This window comes from Chanodichthys erythropterus, chromosome 21, assembly GCF_024489055.1.
Source record: "Chanodichthys erythropterus isolate Z2021 chromosome 21, ASM2448905v1, whole genome shotgun sequence".
In the NCBI taxonomy this organism is placed as follows: domain Eukaryota; kingdom Metazoa; phylum Chordata; class Actinopteri; order Cypriniformes; family Xenocyprididae; genus Chanodichthys; species Chanodichthys erythropterus.
This window is the reverse complement of record NC_090241.1, coordinates 28,923,401-28,945,918: the sequence shown is the minus strand read 5'-3', so window position 1 is coordinate 28,945,918 and position 22,518 is coordinate 28,923,401. Positions and strand designations below refer to the sequence as shown.

The 22,518-nt window shown below is 36.2% G+C and overlaps 1 protein-coding gene across 2 annotated transcripts in view; it reads left to right on the top strand.

Annotated features, from left to right (window-relative positions):
• cntn3b (contactin 3b) overlaps positions 1-22,518 on the top strand; it is a 59,628-nt gene that overhangs the window by 4,157 nt on the left and 32,953 nt on the right. Inside the window, exons 2-5 of one of the 2 annotated variants that reach the window (XM_067372930.1) lie at positions 17-152; positions 12,834-13,009; positions 18,046-18,141; positions 21,846-22,049. In XM_067372930.1, the coding sequence (XP_067229031.1) occupies positions 17-152; positions 12,834-13,009; positions 18,046-18,141; positions 21,846-22,049 (612 nt within the window). Of the gene's footprint in view, positions 1-7; positions 153-12,833; positions 13,010-18,045; positions 18,142-21,845; positions 22,050-22,518 lie in introns of both variants that reach the window. The other variant, XM_067372928.1, reaches the window with a different exon arrangement.

Here is a 22,518-nt window from a genome sequence, read left to right as displayed (position 1 = left end):
GTCCTAGTCTCATCAGCACACGCAGAAGACACACAGTTTCTTGGTCCAAGCTGGAAAACCGAACCAGAGGACCTGATACTGCCCATCCATTCCGCTGAACAGGAGGCTGTTTTAACCTGTGAGGCATCTGGAGTCCCTTCCCCTCAGAACAGGTAGGAATGATTCCGATCTAGCATTCTATGCTAGCAGTTTATGGATCCTTTCATTGCTATTACAAACCATTTAAGCAGTTGGTTTTGGCAAATTGGCAGCTTATTCCCATAAGAATCAACTTGAAAAGGATTGGCACTGATTGCTATTGATTTTCCAGGTGAGAGGCAATTTATCTGTCCTTCGGGGTTGCCATTGCATAAACTACTGTATTTCTAGCAGCCTATTCTAGTGGCATCCAACTGTGACCCATTTTCATTTGCTTTCCAGAGTTTCACCAGTGTCAACAAATTTAAATGTGCATCAACTAGCTTCACTAAAACTGATCTAAAAAAATTACAAAAAGGCAATTTAGCCTACTTATGAAGATATGTTCAAGATTCATTACTTCTTTGGTGTGTACACATCTCAGCAAGAGCTTTAGGCATTAGCATGCCAAATTTATCTTTCTGAGAGGGTAATGCATGCTGTTGTAAGGACTGAAATTGGCTTTGAAAATGGGAGGGGTCTAAATGACTAATTTGTGCTAGAGATTCTTAGATACTGTCCTGCGTATTCCCTGGTGAGGCGTCTGCTCTGAAAATAGCAGCGTGCTCTAGCTCTGTGGTATATTGTGTTTCATAGCTTGGGTCAGCATCATGTAAATGCTCAGGCAAGCACTAGGGAGGGAAGTTATAACCTTGTGAGTGACATTTGATTTAAACACTTACAATTCCCTTTAGTGCATTTTGTGGAAAACACCAATTTAACTGGACATTACGAGAGTATCAATGTACGAGAAGAAGAGGAGCACAGTGACAGTTCAAGTCATGATACTACCTTTACTTTTGCACAAACAATTCAGCGAGAGTCTGCAAGGTCGAATAAGTTTGACTTTTGACCCAGCTCTTGGTTTATTTATGCGGAAATGTAACCATAAATAAACTCAGGTGGAAAGGAAATTAAGAGGCTCATGCATATATTCAACAACATGCAAAATAGTCATTTTCAGCTTTGTCACACTGAAATACACTGCACTCCCTTAATTCTTTAATTCCTTTCTCACAGATATTAGGTATATTTGGTTTTGGATTGTCATAAAAGTCATTTTCCTGAACCAAGTGACTGTGTGATTGCTTTTAAACATTTTATACATGTACAGTGGTGCTCAGAATTATTGGCACCCTTGGTAAATATGATCAAAGATGACTGTAAAAATAAATCTGCATTGTTTATCCTTTTGATCTTTAATTCATAAAATTAGTAAAAAGAAGGAAAAGAATTGAAAGTGGGGAGAAAATCACATTATGAAATAAATGATTTTCTCCAAAACATGTTGACCATAATTATTGGCACCCCTAGAATTTTTTTATGAGTAAAATATCTCTGAAGTCTATTACCAGTCATATTTAAAAATTTTTAGCACACCAGGGTGATCATAAACATGAAATTGTCCAGCCATGACTTCCTGTTCCACAGGAGTATAAACATGAGGAAACACAAAGGCCAAATTAACAGCTAAATCATTGAAAATCCCCATTTCCACTATCAGGGAAATAATTAAGAAGTTCCAATTAACTAAAGATGTTACAAATCTGCCTGGAAGAGGACACATGTCTAAATCGTCCTAATGCGCGGTGAGGAGGAGAGTTTGAGTGGCCAAAGACTCTCTAAGGATCACAGCTGGAGAATTGCAGAGATTAGTTGAGTCTTGAGTCTCAGAAAGCGATTAAAAAAAATATTAAACTGCACCTACATCACCACAAGTTGTTTAGGAGGTTTTCAAAAAAAAATCCTCTGCTCTCATCCAGAAACAATCTCCAGTATATTAAGTTGTCAGATATGATTGGAACTTCAAACTGGACCGGCTTCTATGGTCAGATGAAACTAAAAAAAAGAGCTTTTTGGCAGCAAACCCACCAGATGGGTTTGGTGCACACATGGATAAAAAGTACCCCATGTCCACAGTTAAATACACTGCTGGATCTTTAATGTTGTGGTTCTATTTTTCTGCTGGAGGTCCTGGACATCTTTTTCAGATATATACTGTAGTATCATGGATTCTACCAAATATCAACAGATAAGAAATCAAAACCTGACCGCTTCTGCTAGAAATCCTATAATGGGCCATGGTTGAATCTTCCATCAGGACAATGATCCAAAACCAACACAAAAATGTTTCACTGAGCACAAAATGAAGCTTCTGCCATGGTTTTCCAGTCCCCTGACCTGAACCCTAAAGAAAATGAGTGGAGTGAACTGAAGAGAAGAAGCACCAACATGGAGCTGGGAATCTGAAGGATCTGGAGAGATTCTGCATGAAGGAATGGTCTCTGGTCTCTTGCCAGGTGTTCTCCAAACTCATCAGGCATTATAGGAGACTAATCAGAACTGTTTTCTTGGCAAAAGGAGGTTGCAAAAACTATTGAATAAAAAGGTGCCAATAATTGTGACCAACGTGTTTTGGATATAAACATGTATTTCATAATGTGACTTTCCCCCCACTTTCAATTCTTTTTCTTCAATAAAAGGTTAGATTTTTGTGTTATGAAAAGGATAAACAATGCAGATTTATTTTTCCAGCCATCTTTGATCATATTTACCAAGGGTGCCAATAATTCTGAGCACCACTGTAACTGTTTGATTTTTACACTGTCAAAGAGAGGAAACAGTCTATCAACCATTGTTGGAAGCAGCTAAAAGTAGCGGTGCTGCTAACTACATTTGTCAGTAGCATGACAATAGTTCAGTTGTTTTTAAAATCAAATCCTTTCTGGCAACAAACTACTTTTTTGAACGAGTAATAGTGTTGCATGACCAAACAGCCATCTCTGATGGGAAAATTCGATTTATTCTTGCAAATCAGTTAACTCTCTTTCTTTGGAAAGTTGGCAAGTCTCTCATTTGAAAAGTTGTAATGAATTAGTTCATTTTGTTCATGTAAATTAACAACCAACCAAAATAAATAAATAAAACTCAGATTTTCTGTGCACCATTTTAGGTTTTCTTTTTTAAAACTTTTTTTTTTTTTTAAATTAAATTAATTATTTATTTAAGACTCTCTGTATAACTTTTTAGTTGTGTTTAGAGTAAATGCATCTGTTCAAGTTTGACATTGACAATGTTTTCATCACCGTTTTTATGCGCATTTTGAAGTATCGCATTAGAAATGAGTGATGGAAATGCCAAATGTTACAGAAAAATGTTTTTACATTTGCTTGAGGTGGTTTTTGAATTTTGCAAAAAAGAGTTCATGTGAATAATGGGAGATGGAAACGCATTTGCCAAATAAATTATGACGTGGCAAACATTAAACCCACATGACTAATCAGCTGTTTCTGGTGATGGTGTTTTATTTACTGTTGGTTACTAGGTTACCAATACCACCGTCATCCACTCAAACACCCTACGCACCTAATTTGCATTTGTTTTTTGGGGTTTTTTTTTGCAAAGATTTGCTTCACATTTGGATGGAAACCCAGCTATTGTCACCGTAATTGAAAGTTTTAATTGAAAAACCCAAATATTTTGTGCCAGAATTTTTTTTTTTTTTAAACAAAATGTATCTGTTTGGAGTAAATGTATCTGTTCAAGTTTAACGTGTCACCCTAATTGATTATTTTTTAAATACAATCATAAATTGTCATTGGATATTTTTCTATTTTTAGTAGTTTGTAGCATATCTTTTTTTTTTTTAAGAACGGTGTTATATAGTTCAACTACTGTACTTATTATGAAAATACACTATATAAATAATTTGTCAAGCTATCATTTCAAAGTAGTTTCCCCAACACTGGTACCAGCTGTGCATTGGTGACACTCTAAAGATAATTTCTTGACCTAAAAAAAAGAGAAATTTGCTAAGTTCTCTCTGACATTCTTCAAGGCTTGTCTTATAACATCCAATCTGGTCAAGAGGCACCCGGAAAGTTCAGTCCACCCCAGCAGTCATTTCTTACTGTGTTAACATAGAACAGTTGAGGCAGCTAATGTTGACTGAAGGGTGGCCAATTCTGCTGCAAAACAGTAAGTGGAGGAAGAGTCTCCAAAGAACATCCTGCTACTTTCTTTGTCAAGAGAAATTGTCAGTGTTCCAACAGAGACTGGTGGTATTTCAGTGTCTGCCGGGGCCGGAGTGAACTTTGAGAACACAACAATGAGCCAGGCTATTTTGCATCTCGGTTTCAGATTCCATGGAAAAGTAACTCAGAGCTGAGTCAGAGAAGTGCACTTGGCTGGCTTCGGCTTTTCTCTCAAGAATGCTTTTTAAAGAAAATGGAGTTGCTGTATTCTTTTACACCCATAGGATTATATAAAAACCAAGAAATTATACTACTGTACACTCTAAAAAATGCTGGGTTAAAAACAACCCAAGTTGGGTTGAAAATGGACAAACCCAGCGATTGGGTTGTTTTAACCTAACTGTTGGGTTAAATGTTTGCCCAACCTGCTGGGTAGTTTTATTTAACCCAACTATTGTTTGAAAATGACTATATGGCTGACTTATGAATCTAAAATGAAATTAAAATGTTCATTTATTAAACATATTAATAAATGTTAATTTTTTAAAGATATTTTGGGTTCATTTTAAGTAAGCAATACTGTAATTTTTAAACAATAGTTGAGTTAAGTAAAACTACCCAGCAGGTTGGGCAAACATTTAACCCAACTGCTGGGTTAAAACAACCCAATTGCTGGGTTTGTCCATTTTCAACCCAACTTGGGTTGTTTTTAACCCAGCATTTTTTAGAGTGTATCATTCAAAAGGTGTCGGGAGGAGTCGGTAATTAAAAAAAAAAAAATGTTTTTGAAAGAAATCTTTTATCCTCACCAAGGTTGCATTTATTTTCTCAAAAATACAGTAAAATTTGTGTAAAAATTGAGTAATATTGTGAAATATAATTACATTTTAAAATAACTTTCTATTTTAGTATATTTTTTTCATTTTATCATTACTCCAGTCTTCAGTGTCACATGATCCTTCAGTAATCATTCTAATATGCTTATTAGCTGCTCAAGAAACATTTCTTCTTATTATCATCAATGTTAAAAACAGCTGTGCTGCTTAGTATTTTTGTTTAAACCGTTTCAAGATTCTTTGATGACTAGAAAGAACAGCATTTGTTTGTAATAGAAATGTTCATAACAATGTAAAAGTCTTGACTGTCACTTTTGATCAATGTAATGCTTAATAAAAGTATTAATTTCTTTTATAAAAACAAAGTGTGCGTCTCAATCAGCTCCCTAGTTCAGTAGTCAGGGCACTGATCAGGGAGTCGGCCATTTTAAGGGCTGTCTCAATCGCAGAATCCTTCCAGGGCACTAAAAACATTCGCTCCCTAAAAAGTCCCACAATGCATCGTGAAAACCAGGGAGCATCGATTCTCACTATGCTCCCTTAATGGAGGTTCTGAAGCATGAAACTTAATTCACATGAGCCAACTCACTACACATAACAACGCGTGATAGATGTTTTTAAAAATACAGACCATTATTTTATTATATTTCAGCGTAAATGTACATCTCTAGATAGGTAATGAACATAATCTAGCTAACATTTATAATTTACTTACGGCTGAAATGTTGCACGTATATGTAGCAAGCAAAGAATTTATCATAATGTACTTTAAATCACATTACAATTAATGTCAGAAAGATATAAGCTAGGCTGTTGTTCATAAATACCAGTATTGACGTTGTACAGTGAGGATGTTGTCACATCACCAGAAATAGAGTCAAAAGTGTCCCAATGTTTAGTGAACCAGCGTCCTTTACTGTCCTTACCAGTGCCTGAATTCATGTACGCGATATACTGATTCACGAGCTCGGGAGCTAGGGAGCTGATTGAGAGACACCCAAAGTTTTGAACGGTATGTATAATGGTGTGTGTTATTTAAGTTAAACCTATTAATTATGACGGTACCCTCTACTAGACCACAACTGACTGCTTCTAATGAAATTTATGTTTTCCAAAAGCTCTTCCTCCTGAATATCACAGTTGTAGAATCACAGATGTAATAAAATTAAATAGATTTCCTCCTCCTAATAGACATTTCTGCGAAAATAGCACAGCTACTGTTACTAAAGTTAAACCATGACAAGTTGTTGTAAGGGTGGTGATGTGTTGTTTGAAAAGCCTAAATTTCCATTGGTGTTTCTCCACTTTTTTGTCAGTGCTGTTTGCTAAGGCTGTCTAGCTGTTTAAGGTGTTTAGCAGAGTTGTATGACTTCCCCAGTAATGCTTTAAAGATAAAACTTCTCAGTAGAGCTCAAATGTGTCACACAGGTTTAGTGGCCTGTGTTGTGTTGCTCGAGATAATATTTTATCATATCTACAGAACATGCTGCTGTGCTTCATGTGACACTTGCGTGTAACAAGGCTTCATTCGCCCCATTTAGGTAATTGGTCCGCTCTGTGAAGAACATTTAGCGCTTATCATATAAAAGCACAGAGCAAAAATTTGCAATGCAGTAAAATCCCTGACCCTCGTGTCTCTCTAGTATTCTGTGGTTTGTTCTATTTGGTCCAGCAAAAGCGAAGTTGCATTAATGTGGGTCCACAGGGAGGGATAAGGTAAGCTGTGAGGCAAATTGAGGCCATAGGACAGCCATTACTCCTTCCCACAATCCTTTGTGGGCTCTTGTGGTTGACTAGCACTCTTACAGAAAGAATTTACTTGTAAGTTTAACATTAGTTTTAACAACTTGCATTTAGGGTATACATTTTTATCAGTTTATGCTTTCCTAGGGAATCAAACCCATGACCTTGGTGCTGTTAGTGCCATGAAAAGTTACGTTTTAAGCCTCCCCGTGGTGCTGTTTTAAATCCTTTGAAAGAGCCCAGAATCTGTTTTCCCAACCTACACTTAACCTGACAGGATTTTCAACCTGCCTAGCATGATTTTGCGATTGTAAGGATTTGAACCCTGGTCCGTGGAACAGGCAGTCTTCAGAGACGAGAATGTGAAGGAGAGCTGGTTAAAATGCAGATTACACAGAGAAAGTCAGAGGTGCTCCTGTGTCGGCCCTCATTAACTCGGCTCTAGCGTGATCTTTGCTGAACGCAGGTTGCTTTCTCGGTTGTACGAAGCACTACGGAGCATTCTTTTAGACGGATAATTGAAGCTGACTGTTTCGTACTTCACTGTTTTTATTTTTTTGCAATTTTCACGTCCATTTTCCGTGATACTTTTTTCTAATGACCAGGTGTAGGCTTTGTCTCTGGTCAGTTTGTTAATGTAGTCAGAAATAACAGAGAGATTATAATGATAACTGTGATGAGGCGACGTTAATAGTGACAGTAATAATAGCAGTGAGGATCATAATGACAGTGATGCTGATGGAGGCTTGGACAGTTTGCTGTGCGGGGGAAGCATAATTGTCCATTAAACTTCTCAGAGAACTTTTTATACTCATTATCTGAAAATACTTTGGCTCCCTGTCACTACTAAGCCTTTTTGATTCTTGTTAAGGGGCTCCTTGGAGACTGGGTTGTTTGTAATTCTTTGTCTCGCCTTTAAAAACGATCTTTCATGCACCAATTACCAGGCTGAATTCTGTTACCTTAACCTACCACTGTGATTGTGACCATTGCTGTCCTTTAGAATGATTTCAAATGGGTCTGAATACAAAAAGAGTATTTCATCTATGGAAAATAAATAAATAATCTTTGAGACTCAGAGTATAAATATGTTATTAGGTAGGGCAGGATTATGGCCTAAAATAAAAACCCTGATTAATTGAACATTTTACCTCGATTACAATTAACCCTTTGATGCGTACGATCACACCGGTGTGATTAGAACGTTCAGTGCATCACATGATCAACTGCCAAATTCAAATGTGTGTGCGCACTTTGGCTGGCGCTAAACCAGAGACTGACGCGCTCAGCACTTTTCATATATCACAAATATGCAGTGTTTTCAACCACATAATGTTTATTTTTTATGTTTCAGACATTTAAATACACATGAGTACTAACAAAACAATACATTTAGTGTTTGTAAAATACACACGAATGTCTATAGAAGCCATAATTTCCATAATAATTAGATGACACGCTTTATTCATATCAGTACACAAAGGTGTTTAAACAGCAAAACACATCAACTTGCACATATCTGACAATCGGAATATCAGATATTTCATGCTATAGTTAACAAATTTGTGAATATTTTAAATAAAAAAGGACAAATTGAAAGCAGATCATCAGTCATAAACTATAGCCACGATAGCTATAGTCTGTCACCACCTTTTTTTTTTTTTTGTGCCCTCATAGTTCACTGACAAGGTTTGTACTGTAAATTTGCTTGACTATTAAAGGTGGGCTATTTTTTTCCTATTGAAAGAGTGATTTTGGTCATCTATGGTTCGTATCATTTCTTACAGATTTCTGCTCATTGTAGGCGAAGTATTAACGGGATTAAAAAAACGAAATAACTGACATGGGAAAATTAAGTCGGTTAGAGGTTCTGAATTTCAGTTTCGATTACTTTTCGATTAATCGTTCAGCCCTATGTAACTCGAGTTATGTAATCAGATTACTTTTTCAAGTAATCAGTACAGAGACATTTTGTTGCACATTTGAAAGTAATGTGTTAGAGTTGCTTTTTCAAATAAGTAATGCAAGTTACTTTTTTTGGGAGTAGCGCAATATTGTAATGCATTACTTTTAAAAGTAACTTTCACAAACACTGCTTTTAAGGTACTGCCCCAGTAACAAGCTATTGTACCCTTAAAGGTGCTCTAGGTGCTCTAAGTGATCCTGGGTGGAGCAACTTCCTGTTGACGTTCGAAGTGTTGTCAAACAAAACAGAGACTAGCTAGACCCTCCCTCCTCCTCCTGAACGTGCATTTAAAATCATTCTTGTCGGTTATTGGCTGGAGCATGTTTATTATGATTCGTGGTCCAGACTGCGCCAGTTTGTTTTTATTGCCGTTTTCGGAGCTTATGGTGACTACAGAGACCGCCTTTTTTTTTTACAGTGTGCCTGTACAGTGTGGACAGGCAGCTAGCGGATAGTTTGGAGATGTTTGCTGTATGTGACAAAAAATGTTTTGGCCTAAAAACGTGTGACATCACTTAGAGCACCTTTAAAGTCTATTTGTTAAATGCATGTTATTGATTTAATTGTGAACTACTCATCCATGCATGTGCTTTTTTTTATTATTATTTGACCTCAATCTTCAGGTGAAATGACAGTCTTCTCTCTGGTGATGTATGCTTATCCAATCATTTTGTTTTCATTAAAGGATTAGTTAACTTTCAAATGAAAATTACCCCAACCTTTACTCACCCTCAAGCCATCCTAGGTGTATATGACTTTCTTCTTTCTGATGAACATAATCAGAGAAATATTACTAAATATCCTGACGCATCTGAGCTTTATAATGGCAGTGAACAGGACCAACGAGTATGAGCTAAAGAAAGTGTCTCCATCCACATAAATCCATCATAAACATGTGCTCCAGGGGGTTAATAAAGGGCTTCTGAAGCAAAGCGATGCATTTGTGTAAAAAAATAACAAGTTATGAAGTAAAATATCTAGCTTCTGCCGGACAGCCTTCCATATTCAGTGTACGAAGAAAGTGTAAAACTCTTGCAGTTCACAAAGCTTACGCTACATTCTACGCCTTCCCTATTCAACTTACGGAAAAAGTGTAACTGACGCGACACCAGTTTACACTTTCTTCGTAACTTGAATATGGAAGGCGGTCTGGTGGAAGCTAGATATTTTACTTCATAACTTGTTTAAACTTGTTTAGATATTTTATTTTTTCTTACACAAAAGCATTGCTTAACTTCAGAAGGCCTTTATTAACCCCCCGGAGCCATGGGGAGTACATGTTTATGATGGATGGATGTGGATGGAAGCACTTTCTTTAGCTCATACTCATTGAACCCTATCACTGCCATTATAAAGCTCGGATACATCAGGATATTTATTAATATTTCTCTGATTGTGTTCATCAGAAATAATAGTCATATACACCTAGGATGGCTTGAGGGTGAGTAAAGCTTGGGCTAATTTTCATTTGAAAGTGAACTAATCCTTTAACCCCATCCCTTTATAACAAATTCATCTTTGACTACTTTCAATCAACAACCAATAGATTGAACCAAGTCCCCGTCCTACTTTTTTTTTTTCTTCAATGATAAACTGTTTTACTCGGATATACATTACATTACGTAGGAAAAAAGATCTCTAGTAAAACTCTACTTACACTGCATTTCGACTTTAAAGATACACATTTTTTCAGAGTAAATTTTCTCCTCAATAACAAATATATAGTTCATAAAATGAGTAGCACTTTTGCAAAAACAAGATTTATATAATCACTTACATAAGATAAAGAGAAGGGGGGAAGAAAGGTTGAAAGAGCGCATGATATTTTATTAGCATTAAATTTTTTCTCATCATTGAATGACCTTAAATACTCATACAGCATCTCAGCACGTGCTAGAAATCAATAATTCTTATTTCCATATAATTCTAAGGCTATTGATCCATCAGAAGTAGCTCCCCTCTGAGGGCTGGGATATGTCCAATCCTGTAGTTCAAACTGAAAAAACAAAAAAATACATATATTATTCAAACAGTTATAGCTGAGGCAATGAAACAAATAAAGAGTGGAAAATTTGCATATTAACACATGCACATGTATTATCTTGTAGGGTTCTCGCATAGATCTCAAAATGGCTGGTCAAAACACAAATGATGGTTTTACAGCATCGTGGTTCATCTTAATATTTATATTAACTGAAATATGGTGTTATAGTGACAGCATTTCTCAAGCATACACTCACAAATATTCAGTTTGTGAAAAAATGAGAGGAACTGTTGTTGTGTTTAGATGGTCTGTGGATGTTCTCGTTTCATCAAAGTTACCTAAAATGTTTGAGAACCAAAGAAATTGATGACAACATTATTTTGTGCAGGCATGTATGTACCAACGCAGATGATATTAGATCCTTTCAAGATAATAGACTTATTTCATTCATTTTATACACACAGGGCCCCACTGTATGTGGGATGTAGGAGCTTTGTTGATTTATCACGCTATTGAAAGTGTATTAGAAAACTAGATTAGTTTGATGTTGTAATATAATATTTGATACTTTGTGAGAACACAAATATTGTCTATATTTACAACAAGCAGCTTCGCAGTAATCAACTGAATAAGGCTGCAGGCCGAATGTCACAGTAAATGATATCAAATACAGTGGCTATGATATTAGACTCACAAATGATGACTAAAGGAGTCAGATTAACTCGAGTGCCACACTGAGATCAATAAATAATGCAGTAGAAATGGGCTTCCGAGAGCTGCAGTAGATCTACGCTTTATTGTCTGTCAGATCTGGGAGAGACTTGAGTCTACAAAGTTACTTTTTAAAACTGCGTTGTCCACCCTACTTATTATTTTTTCATACAAGTGGAATAATGTAGATCCTGCCAACCTTTTCCCCTATTGTTTTTCTCAATCTTAAGGTTTTCTGCCAAGTTTTGACTGTATCAAACTAAAAATACCTGATTTAGCACAACTATGGGTGATTTTTAAGGTCAATTCTGAATAGTAGAGTTCTATAATTTATCCTGAAAGGTGCAAATTGATGCAGTTTTTCCATGTCACATATGTTGGTATACATTTTTTATTGAGGTTATTGATTATTTTGTTTGTTTGTTTTTTCATGGAAAATGTGCTTCTTTTTAATACAATTTTCCTAACTTGTTGAATAAATTGTTTTGTTTTGTTTTTTTTTTTCATTTTTGCACACAAAATGTATTCTCGTCTCTTCATGAAATTAAGGTTGAACCACTGAAGTCACGTCAACTATTTTAATGATATCTTTAGTATCTTTTTAATAAGATTTTTCTAAGCAGAAAAAATATTATTTCACAAATCACACCCTTCTTGGATGTAAAGTGGCCCAGAAAGTATTTGGACTTCTAAAACAGTAGGAATGTCATTGCATTTCATAACAAAATATTAAACCAATTGGCATATATTTTAAAGAGAGACTGCTTAAGCACACTTTTCAAACAAATTATCAAACCTTATACATGTCCGTAATCCAACATGTCTGCTACAATTAAGGGTGAACTAACTTCATACTTCCATTAAAAGTTAGGTTCAGTTGGATAAAGGTTCATACATTTTGTGTGTAAAATGAAATTTAAATAAATAAATAAAACATTTAGCAGCAACCAGTAATGATTACTGCAATCCGAATAAGTCTTAAGATACTGCATTATTTTTGTCAAGCAGCCCGAGTTGCTAATTTGCTCTATTTCTTCACACTCCATGTTGAAAAGTTTGTATTTTACACATGCAAGTGTAGCTAAATAATTGAAATCATACTGAAAAATAATGAACGTTTCATAGTTGAGTGTGAAAGCTTTTTTTTTATAATTAGAAAGTAAAACCAGCCTACTCATGACTACACATTGCACATCTTCAAGGTCAATAAATAATTAGGCATTTCTGATTCTTGAGTGCTGTTTTGCTTGCTTTCATCAGTTATTAGTCAGACTGTACTGCAAAAGAACAAAGAAGGAAAACAAATGTCAGCTATGAGCTTTGTTTTATGCTGAATCTGGCTGTATAATGAAGCTGGCTTCATCAGATCGATGCATGTGATGAATATTGGTTAGTTAGCTTCTCTGGAGACCACACTCCTGATTGTGTTTGCGTCTCTCCAGATGGTCTCTAAACGGAACGCTCATTGATCTTCATGGTGACGAGAGGCGTCGCCTGTCTGGAGGTAACCTGATCATTACTGGCCTGGATCGAGACCAAGACAGCGGTGTCTACCAATGCACTGCCTTCAACAACCGGGGAACCATTCTCAGCCAGAGAGCCACACTACAATTTGCATGTGAGTTATGTATTTGCATATATTTTTAAAGATGCTGTGTGTCATTTCTTATTGTTAAAATTTGGGTTTTCAGTCTAATTATAAGTTTATGTATTCAACAGATGCATTTTTCCAAAGCCACTATAAATACATACATACATACACTACCAAAAGATTGAGGTCAGTTAGTTTTTTTTAAGAAATTAAACTTTTATATTGGTCAAAAGTGAATAAATGCTGTTATATTGAACTTTCTATTCATCAAGATTTCCACTCAAGTTTCCACAAACATTTTAAGCAGCACAACTCTTTTAAAATGTTTCTTAAACACAAAATAAGCATATTATAATGAATTCTGAAGGACCATGTGACATTGAAGACTGGAGTGATGATGCTGAAATTTTTCAGATTTGAGGTCACAGGAATAAATAATAATATTTCAAAATATATTAAAATACTAAACATTATTTTAAATTGTAATAATACTTCACATTATTAACTTTTGAATGTAGTCTATAGCCCCTTTCACACCGAAATCCCGGTAATTACTGAAAAATTACCAGAATTAATTTTCTTGTAAATACACAAATGTGCCGTTCACACAAGCATCTGTGTTCCATCTTTTTACCAGAAAGATACCATTCACACATTAGTACCAAAATACAGGAAAACTCTTTGATGTCAATCATCTGAAATGTCCTAGAATTTTTCTTCGTCCACCTGGATAAGGTGAAGTGCTTTAGTACCACTCTATGCAATTCGACTACATTTTTTGCAAATTTTTGCTCTTAAAAACACGAGACGCATAATAGCTATAGTACCACAGTTACTATAGTGCACAATAGTATCTGCAGAGTCACAGCACAGATTAATAGAAAAGAAGGAATGGTCTCGAGAGCGAGATGTGGCAGAACAGTCCGATGTCCTTTCTAGCACATGTTTACATGCTTATACTGGTAATCCTGTTCTTTGTTCACACACACCATCATACCAGTAATTTATTGTTAATTTTACATCTTCTTATACCAGGAAATTGTCAGAACTCATTTACAGGTATTTTTGAAAAGGTCCTGTTCACACATGATCTCTTAACTGTAATTTACCAATACTTTACAAGTAAAGACTGTATGTATGAAGGGGGCTTATGTGTGTATGTACATTAACTCAACCCATGCCAGTGAGTTTGGAGCAGGATTAACAATTCGTCCCAACAATGGCAAATGGGAGGCGTGCTTGGATGTATATAAGCGACATTGTAAAAGCACCAGCTTTAGTATTTGGCATTCACATGGCATTGCTGAAAAAAGAGCAATCAAACGAGCTGTCAAATGTGACAATTTCACAGGGTGAAGTGCCATTTCATCGACTTCAAACTCCATCACTCATTCTCATTAGTCACCAGCTTCAATAGCATCTTTGTATTGACTCGCCATATTAATACCGTATTATCTGCTCCACAAAGTGAACTGCCAAGGATGAGAATAGCCATCTAGCCACCTGGCCTCTGTGCCGTTGATTTAAAATGCTGTCCTTGTGCATGCTCAGAAAAATCAGATGCTCAAATCAGCTTTTCTCAAAGATGGGAGAAGGATTGTTTGAGATAAGAACACGCCTGGCCATGGACTTCTTTTGTCTGACGGCGAAGACTCTTCACTCTTACGCCGTCTACCTATTGATCCACACAGAGCATCATACGTCCCCCTTAGGAGACAGATTCTTCATCTTTATGGGTGGGATAATGAATCTCACTTTAGGGGACTGGTTAACAGGACTTGCTTGACATTTATTTCCTATATTGATCATTGGTTAGCCAAAGGGGAATTATGATTTTAATAAGATGATAATGCCGCTGGCTTTGATAATATGTCATTGTGGCATTTCTTATCTTTCAGACAGCTGTTGAAAACTGCATCCCATTGCGTTTTCAAGCCAGTTTGAGATACATGCTTAACTGTAAAATTTGTCATTGGGAGATTTATTCCTTGGTGGCTTTCTGTTGGCTGTGTATTGGGGTAATCTTCTCCTGGGGCGAGTTTGGAATGAGTACCTTTCTCAAGGGTGCAATAGCAACAGAGCAGATTTGTGACCTGACAAACCCTGGCTCACACAAGCGCTCTAGAATGCAAATTCTAGTTGTAACAACTGGGATTAGTCAGATATTTAACCAGTAGACTCTCATATATATATTGTGACGGGGTGATCATCATATGCATGCTTTTGTTTTCTTTGTTTTTGCATATCATAAATTCCAACTCGTCTTTTCAATTTAGTTTTCGGTTTATCATTGTTTTAGTTACATTGCACATCACCCGATTACTCAAAGAGCCTGAAAACGGTTTGTTCAAAGATTTAGTCTCTCTAAACCCCTCCTTTCCGTGAGCCTACTCTGTTCTGATTGGTCAGACAGCCCGATCTGCTGTTATTGGCCTACTGCTTGCAGCGCATGTTGGAAACAAAACACCTATTAACATATCTGAATTTCAGCTCTGGAGGATTCCTTAGGGCTTGATAAACAGTGATATGAATGATGGCGTCAATTTTGCTCTATCAATTCCAGCTCATGTCCTCATCTAGGGCCCTATAAAATCTGTTTTTATTTTTTCCCAAATTCTGTTTTTTTCCGTTTTAATTTTTCTGGATTCCGTTTTTTTCCGTTTTATTTATTTTTTGGCTCCATTTTAATGGTTAAATTAAATCAAAAAGCATGTCTAATTTATTCAAATAATGAATCTTGTCCAATTTACCAACAATTTCATAAAAGTTTAACAAAAAAGTTACATTTTTTTTAGGGCCCTACATTTTATTCTTTCCCCTCAAATTTTATTTTTTACCAAATTCTGTTTTCTGGATTCCATTTTAATGGTTTAATCCATTTGAATAATCAAAAAAGCATGTCTAATTAATTGAATTCTTAAAAACAACAATATTAATTCATTTTTCTTCAAAAGTTCTGTTGTGTATTTAAATTTTTCTAGCAGTCAAATGAACGCATACCATTTAATTTATCTTTTAATCATGAAATTAAACTTTTTTGTCAAACAATGTGCTGCACAACAGAGCTTTACTGTTAAAATTAAAACATGGAAGAAACACTGAGATTATTGTTTAAAATATATTTTAATAATTTATTATTAAATTAATTTATCTAAATTCTACTGTACAACAGTATGTTTCTGTCAAGTTAAATCGAACTTTAATTTTGACGGTTTGCCTAGAGCTTTGAGTTTCTCTGTGTTTATGATGGTAGTTTTCTCAAACAAAGCGGTTAAATGCTGATGAAGTGACTTTCAGAGCAGCTCTGGAGATGAATTCGTGCGTTCATATAGTGAGGCGACAGAGGACGAAAACACTGCGAGCGTCGCATGTGCTTCAGCGTGCGTGCGCCCGAGCGATTGTGTGTGAGGCGGTGTGAGGTGAATGAAACTGCGCTTCCGCATCATTCATTTGAGTCACACAGGCATGCAGGATTCATGTTTAAATAGTCTTTTTGCGGTTTAATATTCAGTCACTAGTCTATATCGCGATTTAATTTACGTGTAGGCCTACTGACCTGCTTTTAATTCATTCATCAAATTTGACAAATTCCATGACATTGCGCGTTATATAGTAAATTCCGTTTTTATGAATGGTTTCCGCGATTCCGTGATCGCGGAAATTATAGGGCCCTACTCATCCTTTTGAAATGCATAAAAAATGGATTTGCAGCATCTTCTTGACATGTCGACAACACAAACCAAACTCTTCCATGCCTCAGCTATAACTACAGTGTTTGAGGGTGGGTCAGAGCAGACATCTTTCGTGGACAGTCAGTGAAGACCATAGGCTGGTATTATGCAAATTTGTTACATTGTTACGTAGATGCGTAACAGTAAGTGAGACTGGAATTACTGATGACTCCTTTTAGCAGTTCAGAAATGATTCTTTCTTTTAGGAGACAAATTTATTTGTTGTGCACTTTGAACCTTAACTTTGCAGACTTTTTACATTCACAAACAGCTATATGACACAGCATGAAAGGTAATATTTGAAAAAGCATAAGAGCGGCACTTTAACGTGATCTTTGAGTTGAATGTTCCATCATCACATAAGAAAGAATCAATAAGAGTAATAAAAAATGAATCCATAAACACTCAAATATATGACCTTCAAATCCAGATATGAATGTTTTCCATTTATGAAGCAACGGCATTTACTGTGAAGATGTCTGACTTACCACACAGTCTACAGCCATCACATGAGTCCAGCCTTATGGATTTTAACACAAGAGACCATTAATCAGCATCTGTGGCTCCGCCGCTCCAGCTCAAAAGCCATTCATCCTGTTTCTATGAGCCAAGCAAGTCCTGCTCTTTCCACTTCCACTAAGGCTCAGTACGACCCGATTGGACTTCTTTTTGGTCAGCGGGGATTCTCTCATTAATCTTTCCCACTGTTTTCCACCACCTCTCTCTAATCTTGATGTTTTTTTTCTGCTTGTTTTGTTTTTCTGTTTTTTTTTTTAATCTGTAATTTGTCTTATCGGTCACATTGACTCTATATTCTTTGTGTTGGGAGCCTGGCTCTTGGCTTGTTTGCTTAAGGGTGTGGAATTGGCACAGCAGGCCACCGTTACAGAAGGCCTTCTCTGTCACGAAACAAGGAGAAGGTTTTTATCATGCCAGGTATACGAGCTGGCTGCCAACTTCCTCTCCTCCTGTTAATTTGTGAGGATGACTCATGTGGACATGTATTGACAGGGAAGCTACTGGCTCAGTGGGTGAGATTAAGATATCTCTGGTAATGATGCTGGTAGGTAGAGGCAATGTTAGCATTGCTTTTTTCATACACCATCATACTGTTTCACTAGACTGCATTGTATGCTTTGGACTTTTCTGAATCACTGATTCTGTTTGCTTCTTTTTGCTTTCTCAAATATTGAGTGCTACTAAATGGTTGCAGTCGACATTGCGTTTTCATTTTTTGTTTTGCTACTGTATAATATAAAGTGCGGTTTCATTATGTATGCAACATAATTATCTCATACAAATGTATTTCATTCCACATTTCATGTGTTACAGATCTGGAAAACTTCAAAACACAGACAAGAAGTGCTGTCAACGTGAGGGAAGGCCAAGGGGTTGTTTTGTTATGTGGCACACCTTTGCATTCTGGAGGTAAGTCTGTACAGTATATCTTGCCTTTTAAAGTGATTGAGTGTTTTGTCTTATTTTGAATGATTAATAGGTTTATCAAACAAAACATGATTCCATAATCTTTAATCCTTTTGCAATAACATTGCTGTTCCTTTGATGTCACCTAGGCCGCAGCAATGACATTTTAGTATCATTTATATACAACGTTTTTTAATTATAATTTATTTTCAGTTTTTGGTTTTAATTGAAATGAGTTTTAATAGTTTATTTTAATTAACAATAACAACACTGGGTCGCACAAGTTATTAGATAATGTTAACCAATAGCCAAATAGATATTTAGGCAATGTTTTAGTGAATTCTGTCGTTCAGTCTGGCTACATTTTGGTATGGGACACCCACTTTTCACCATCCAATCATTTCCTGATGGATGAAATTCCTGCCCTACATTTTTTTTTCTTGATGAATGTTCCTGTTTCACTTGAAAATGTCAAATTATGCAAGTAAAACGGGGTTGCAAACATGAATTCACTTTCGACTAATAAAAAGCAGTCCAAATCTGTGAAGTGCTGCCTACATTCATATGTTCTTGTTCTTAGAATCATAAAATGCTTCCTTTCATCCCATTGAATAACATGAAACCATTTTGTCCTTGTTTCATCATCCCTGGGAAATTATGTGAAACTTGTGTAGGGCTTTTTTTTTAGATGAACTGTTGGTGATAAATTGGAAAGAAAAAAAAGTTTCACGTTGCCTCCATTGATATAGACTGTTTTAAACTACTATTTGAGAAGTATGATAAAGACAGTAAAAACTCACACTCCGATGTTGCAGTTTCACAAGCTGGAACAGAAATGTGGTGGAAATGCATGTTTTCATGGTAATTGTGCTTCTCTTAGGCATATATGCGCCTATCCTTAGAGAAGACTGAGGTTGTAATTCAACCAGCTGTAATTGGACAGAAGTCATTAGACCCCAAGTGCAAACAAGAACCAGGCAGTGAGAGACATCAATATCAATTAGAGGTCGTGACTATTACTGCGACAAATGAGATGTCAGAAATTAGAAGATGTGAATTTGTTTGATAGGCTGGCAATTATAGTTTGCGGAGATAAATCTATAATTAAGCATTTGTTTAATTAGAGAACCCAGAAGAGGAGCATTTCATATGAGAATTCTCTAATGTTTGGCTTTAATGTCACAAACGATTGAAAACGTAGGCTAACTATGAGTAAAAAGCCAGAAATAAATAATTCAAAAGAGCTGGAGAAGGCAGAAATTTAATCAACACACTTGGTTGTGAAGCAGACCCGTTTCTGAACCACTGATGGCCATTTTACTTGGAGTAAGCATGCTGGTTAGCATTAGGCCTTCTAAAGAAACTAATTTACTATGGATCGCAGATCCTGCCATCATTTGTTTGACTTCAATTTGTTTTCTCATTTGGATCACTTTCTTTTCAATCAGACCTGAATCTGGAGGCAAATGGAAATAAAGACCTGAAATTGAAGTCTCAATTCAATTAGTAGGAAATATGTTTTTTTTTTTAGACAAATGCATTTTCTGTGCAGAGTAGGTAATCAATTGTTTATCACTGAAAAATGCAAACAAGAATGCTAAGCTTTGCATATTTCCAAGTGATTCTATTATAAAAGTTTTTGCTGTGCATAAGTTGAAGAATTACAATATAGTTGCTCTTTATCTGTTTAGATTTAGGCTGCGTATTGAACTCAGAAGACAAATGAGTTATTATTACCAACCTGTTTTATCATTGTGGAAAAAGCTATTGCACTAGTAATATTTGAAACATCTAAGTTATTTTCCCCAAGAGCAATGCTGAATGTTTTCATTGTTGTAAAACAGCATGTGATCAAACATTTTAAAAGCAAGTTTTCTCTGCACCACATTTGCAGTTTCCTGCTAGATCAGAATGCCTTGTTATCAAAGTACCCATGATCTAGCTGTCTATTGAGATCGCTGAACTAAAAAAAAAACATATTGGTTATTATTACCAACCTGTTTTATCATAGTGGAGGAAGCTCTATTGTTCTAATCTAGTAATATTTAAATCACTTTTTTTTTTTCTTTTTTTTTTTTTTTTTTTACCAGTGCATCTATTTTATCTGTTGAAATATACAGTAGTGGGTGATCAAACCATTTTCTCTGCTCTACATTTGCTAAATCAAATGGCACAATATCAATCCACATACACTACCATTTAAATAAATAATTTATTCAGCAATGATGAAATTGATCAAAAGTGCAATAAAAACATAATGTTATAAAATATTTCTATTTCAAATAAGCTTAGAGCTTTTGGGGGGACAAAAATATCATGGTTTCTACAGAAATATTAGGCAGCACAGTTGTTTTCAACAATGATAATAATATTAATAATAATTTCTTGAGCATATTAGAATCATTTCTGAAGAATCATATGACACTAAAGACTGGAATAATGATGCTGAAAATTAGGCGGTGCCATCACAGGAAAAAACTGCATTTAAAATATATTCAAATAAAAAAGTTATTTTTTTAATTGTAATAATATTCTACAATATTGCTGTTTTTACTGTATATTTGATAAAATTAATTCAACCTTCTTTCCAAAAACATTCTTACCTACTCCAAACTTTTGAATAGAAGCATATGATTTAGGTATCTATGAATTGACATGTTACAGGCTAACATGTAGTAGTACACCTTTTGGATTTTGTGCCTCTTTTTGTTGGTGAATATATTTGCTATGAATTACAAGTATAAACATACATATTTTGAATGAATGGTAGAGCATTCAGAGCATGTATCTCTTTGACCTTGTCCTTGTCCACCATTATTTTCAAGCTGTAGGCCATTTTCCAGCATTTCTATTATGCCTCACTTCCTTACATTGTCAGAATAGAGCATAGACATCTCTTATATTGTAGTGTATATCACAATGCAGAGGACATGTCATGTACCCCATGATTGCCTCATTCGTCCCAGTGATGGGCTCCTCCATTTCTAAACAGCATGTTTGTTTGTGTTTTCAGTAACAATTCTGTCTTTTCGATTCTTCTATGATCAGCAACTTTTGACAAAGGCTATCACTTCTTATTAAGCTAACTGAGCTCTGATGCAAGGATTTCCAGGCCAACCTGATCATAAAGAATTGCTTTCAACTTCACAACAGCCATCCTGCCAGCATGTTTCCCCATCTTAGGATGGGCGGCGCTGTCTCTGGAGACACTTTTTGAGTGACAGCCATCCCATATACCTTTCCAACAGTTGCATCATGTGCACGAGCCTCTCTTTCCTATTCCCTTCCCCCTCTTAGTCTCCTGTAGATGACACACTAATGCACTGTGGCAGGGCCTTCGGTCTTCTTTGGTTCAGCCCTTTTCAGTAAGAGCCAGCCATGCATGAATGACGCCAGCAGAGAAGCCTTCGTCCCCAGCCACGGTGAAGCCGGACAGGGCATGTGTCATAAGAGTGCCAGTGAGGCGCTTTAATCTAGTTTGTTTCGCTCCCTTTCCTGCCGCCTCACAAAGGAAGAGTCGCTCTGTTTACTGAGCCTCACCTGCCCTAAGGAGGTCAGCCCGAGGCTTAGCAAGTGGTGTAATACAGACACTTTGTACGCGCTTTCTAGTTGAGATTATAGTTTACTGAACAATGTGACTCAGCACCTTTCTGAAAGTATAAATGTCTGTGTCAGAATCTAACGCTCTTTTTCTGACATCTTTCTAGAGCTCATATTCACCTGGGTCTTCAACGAGTACCCTCACTTCGTCCAGCAAGACAGCCGGCGCTTTGTGTCCCAGGAGACGGGGAATCTGTACATAGCTAAAGTGGAACCATCTGACGTAGGGAATTACACCTGCGTGGTTAATAACACTATTACCAAGGAGAGGGTGTTCAGTTCGCCGACACCTTTAGTGCTGAGAAACGATGGTAAGAGGGGTGTCTGTCAAATAATGTACAGTTTAAGCACCATATAGGAGCATACACTGTAAAAAAATGATTGGCATTTTAACAATAAAACACTGTAAATGCTACTTGAAAAATCTGTTACTTGGTTAACACTAAAGGCCCTGATATACTTCAAGCGATATCGAAGAACGAACTGATGTGAAGTTATTTCGAACAAAATCAGGCCAAAACGAAGCTCGTTTAGAGTTCATTTCAGGAGTTCGAAATAGCTTGCCAAAGCCACCTTTCCAGAAAAGCTACAGCTGGTAAACACCATTGTACTACCATTGGTCCCTGGTGATTATGTAATAGGTAGGTGTCTGCTGAGGCTCCACCTATAATCTTCTATGGTTCATTTTGTTTTGTTCAGTCTGTCGAGGTTGGACGTCTGTGAGTAAAAACAGCTGGAGAGTTGATTTAAAGACAATGAAGTTGTAATTCTAATCAAAAG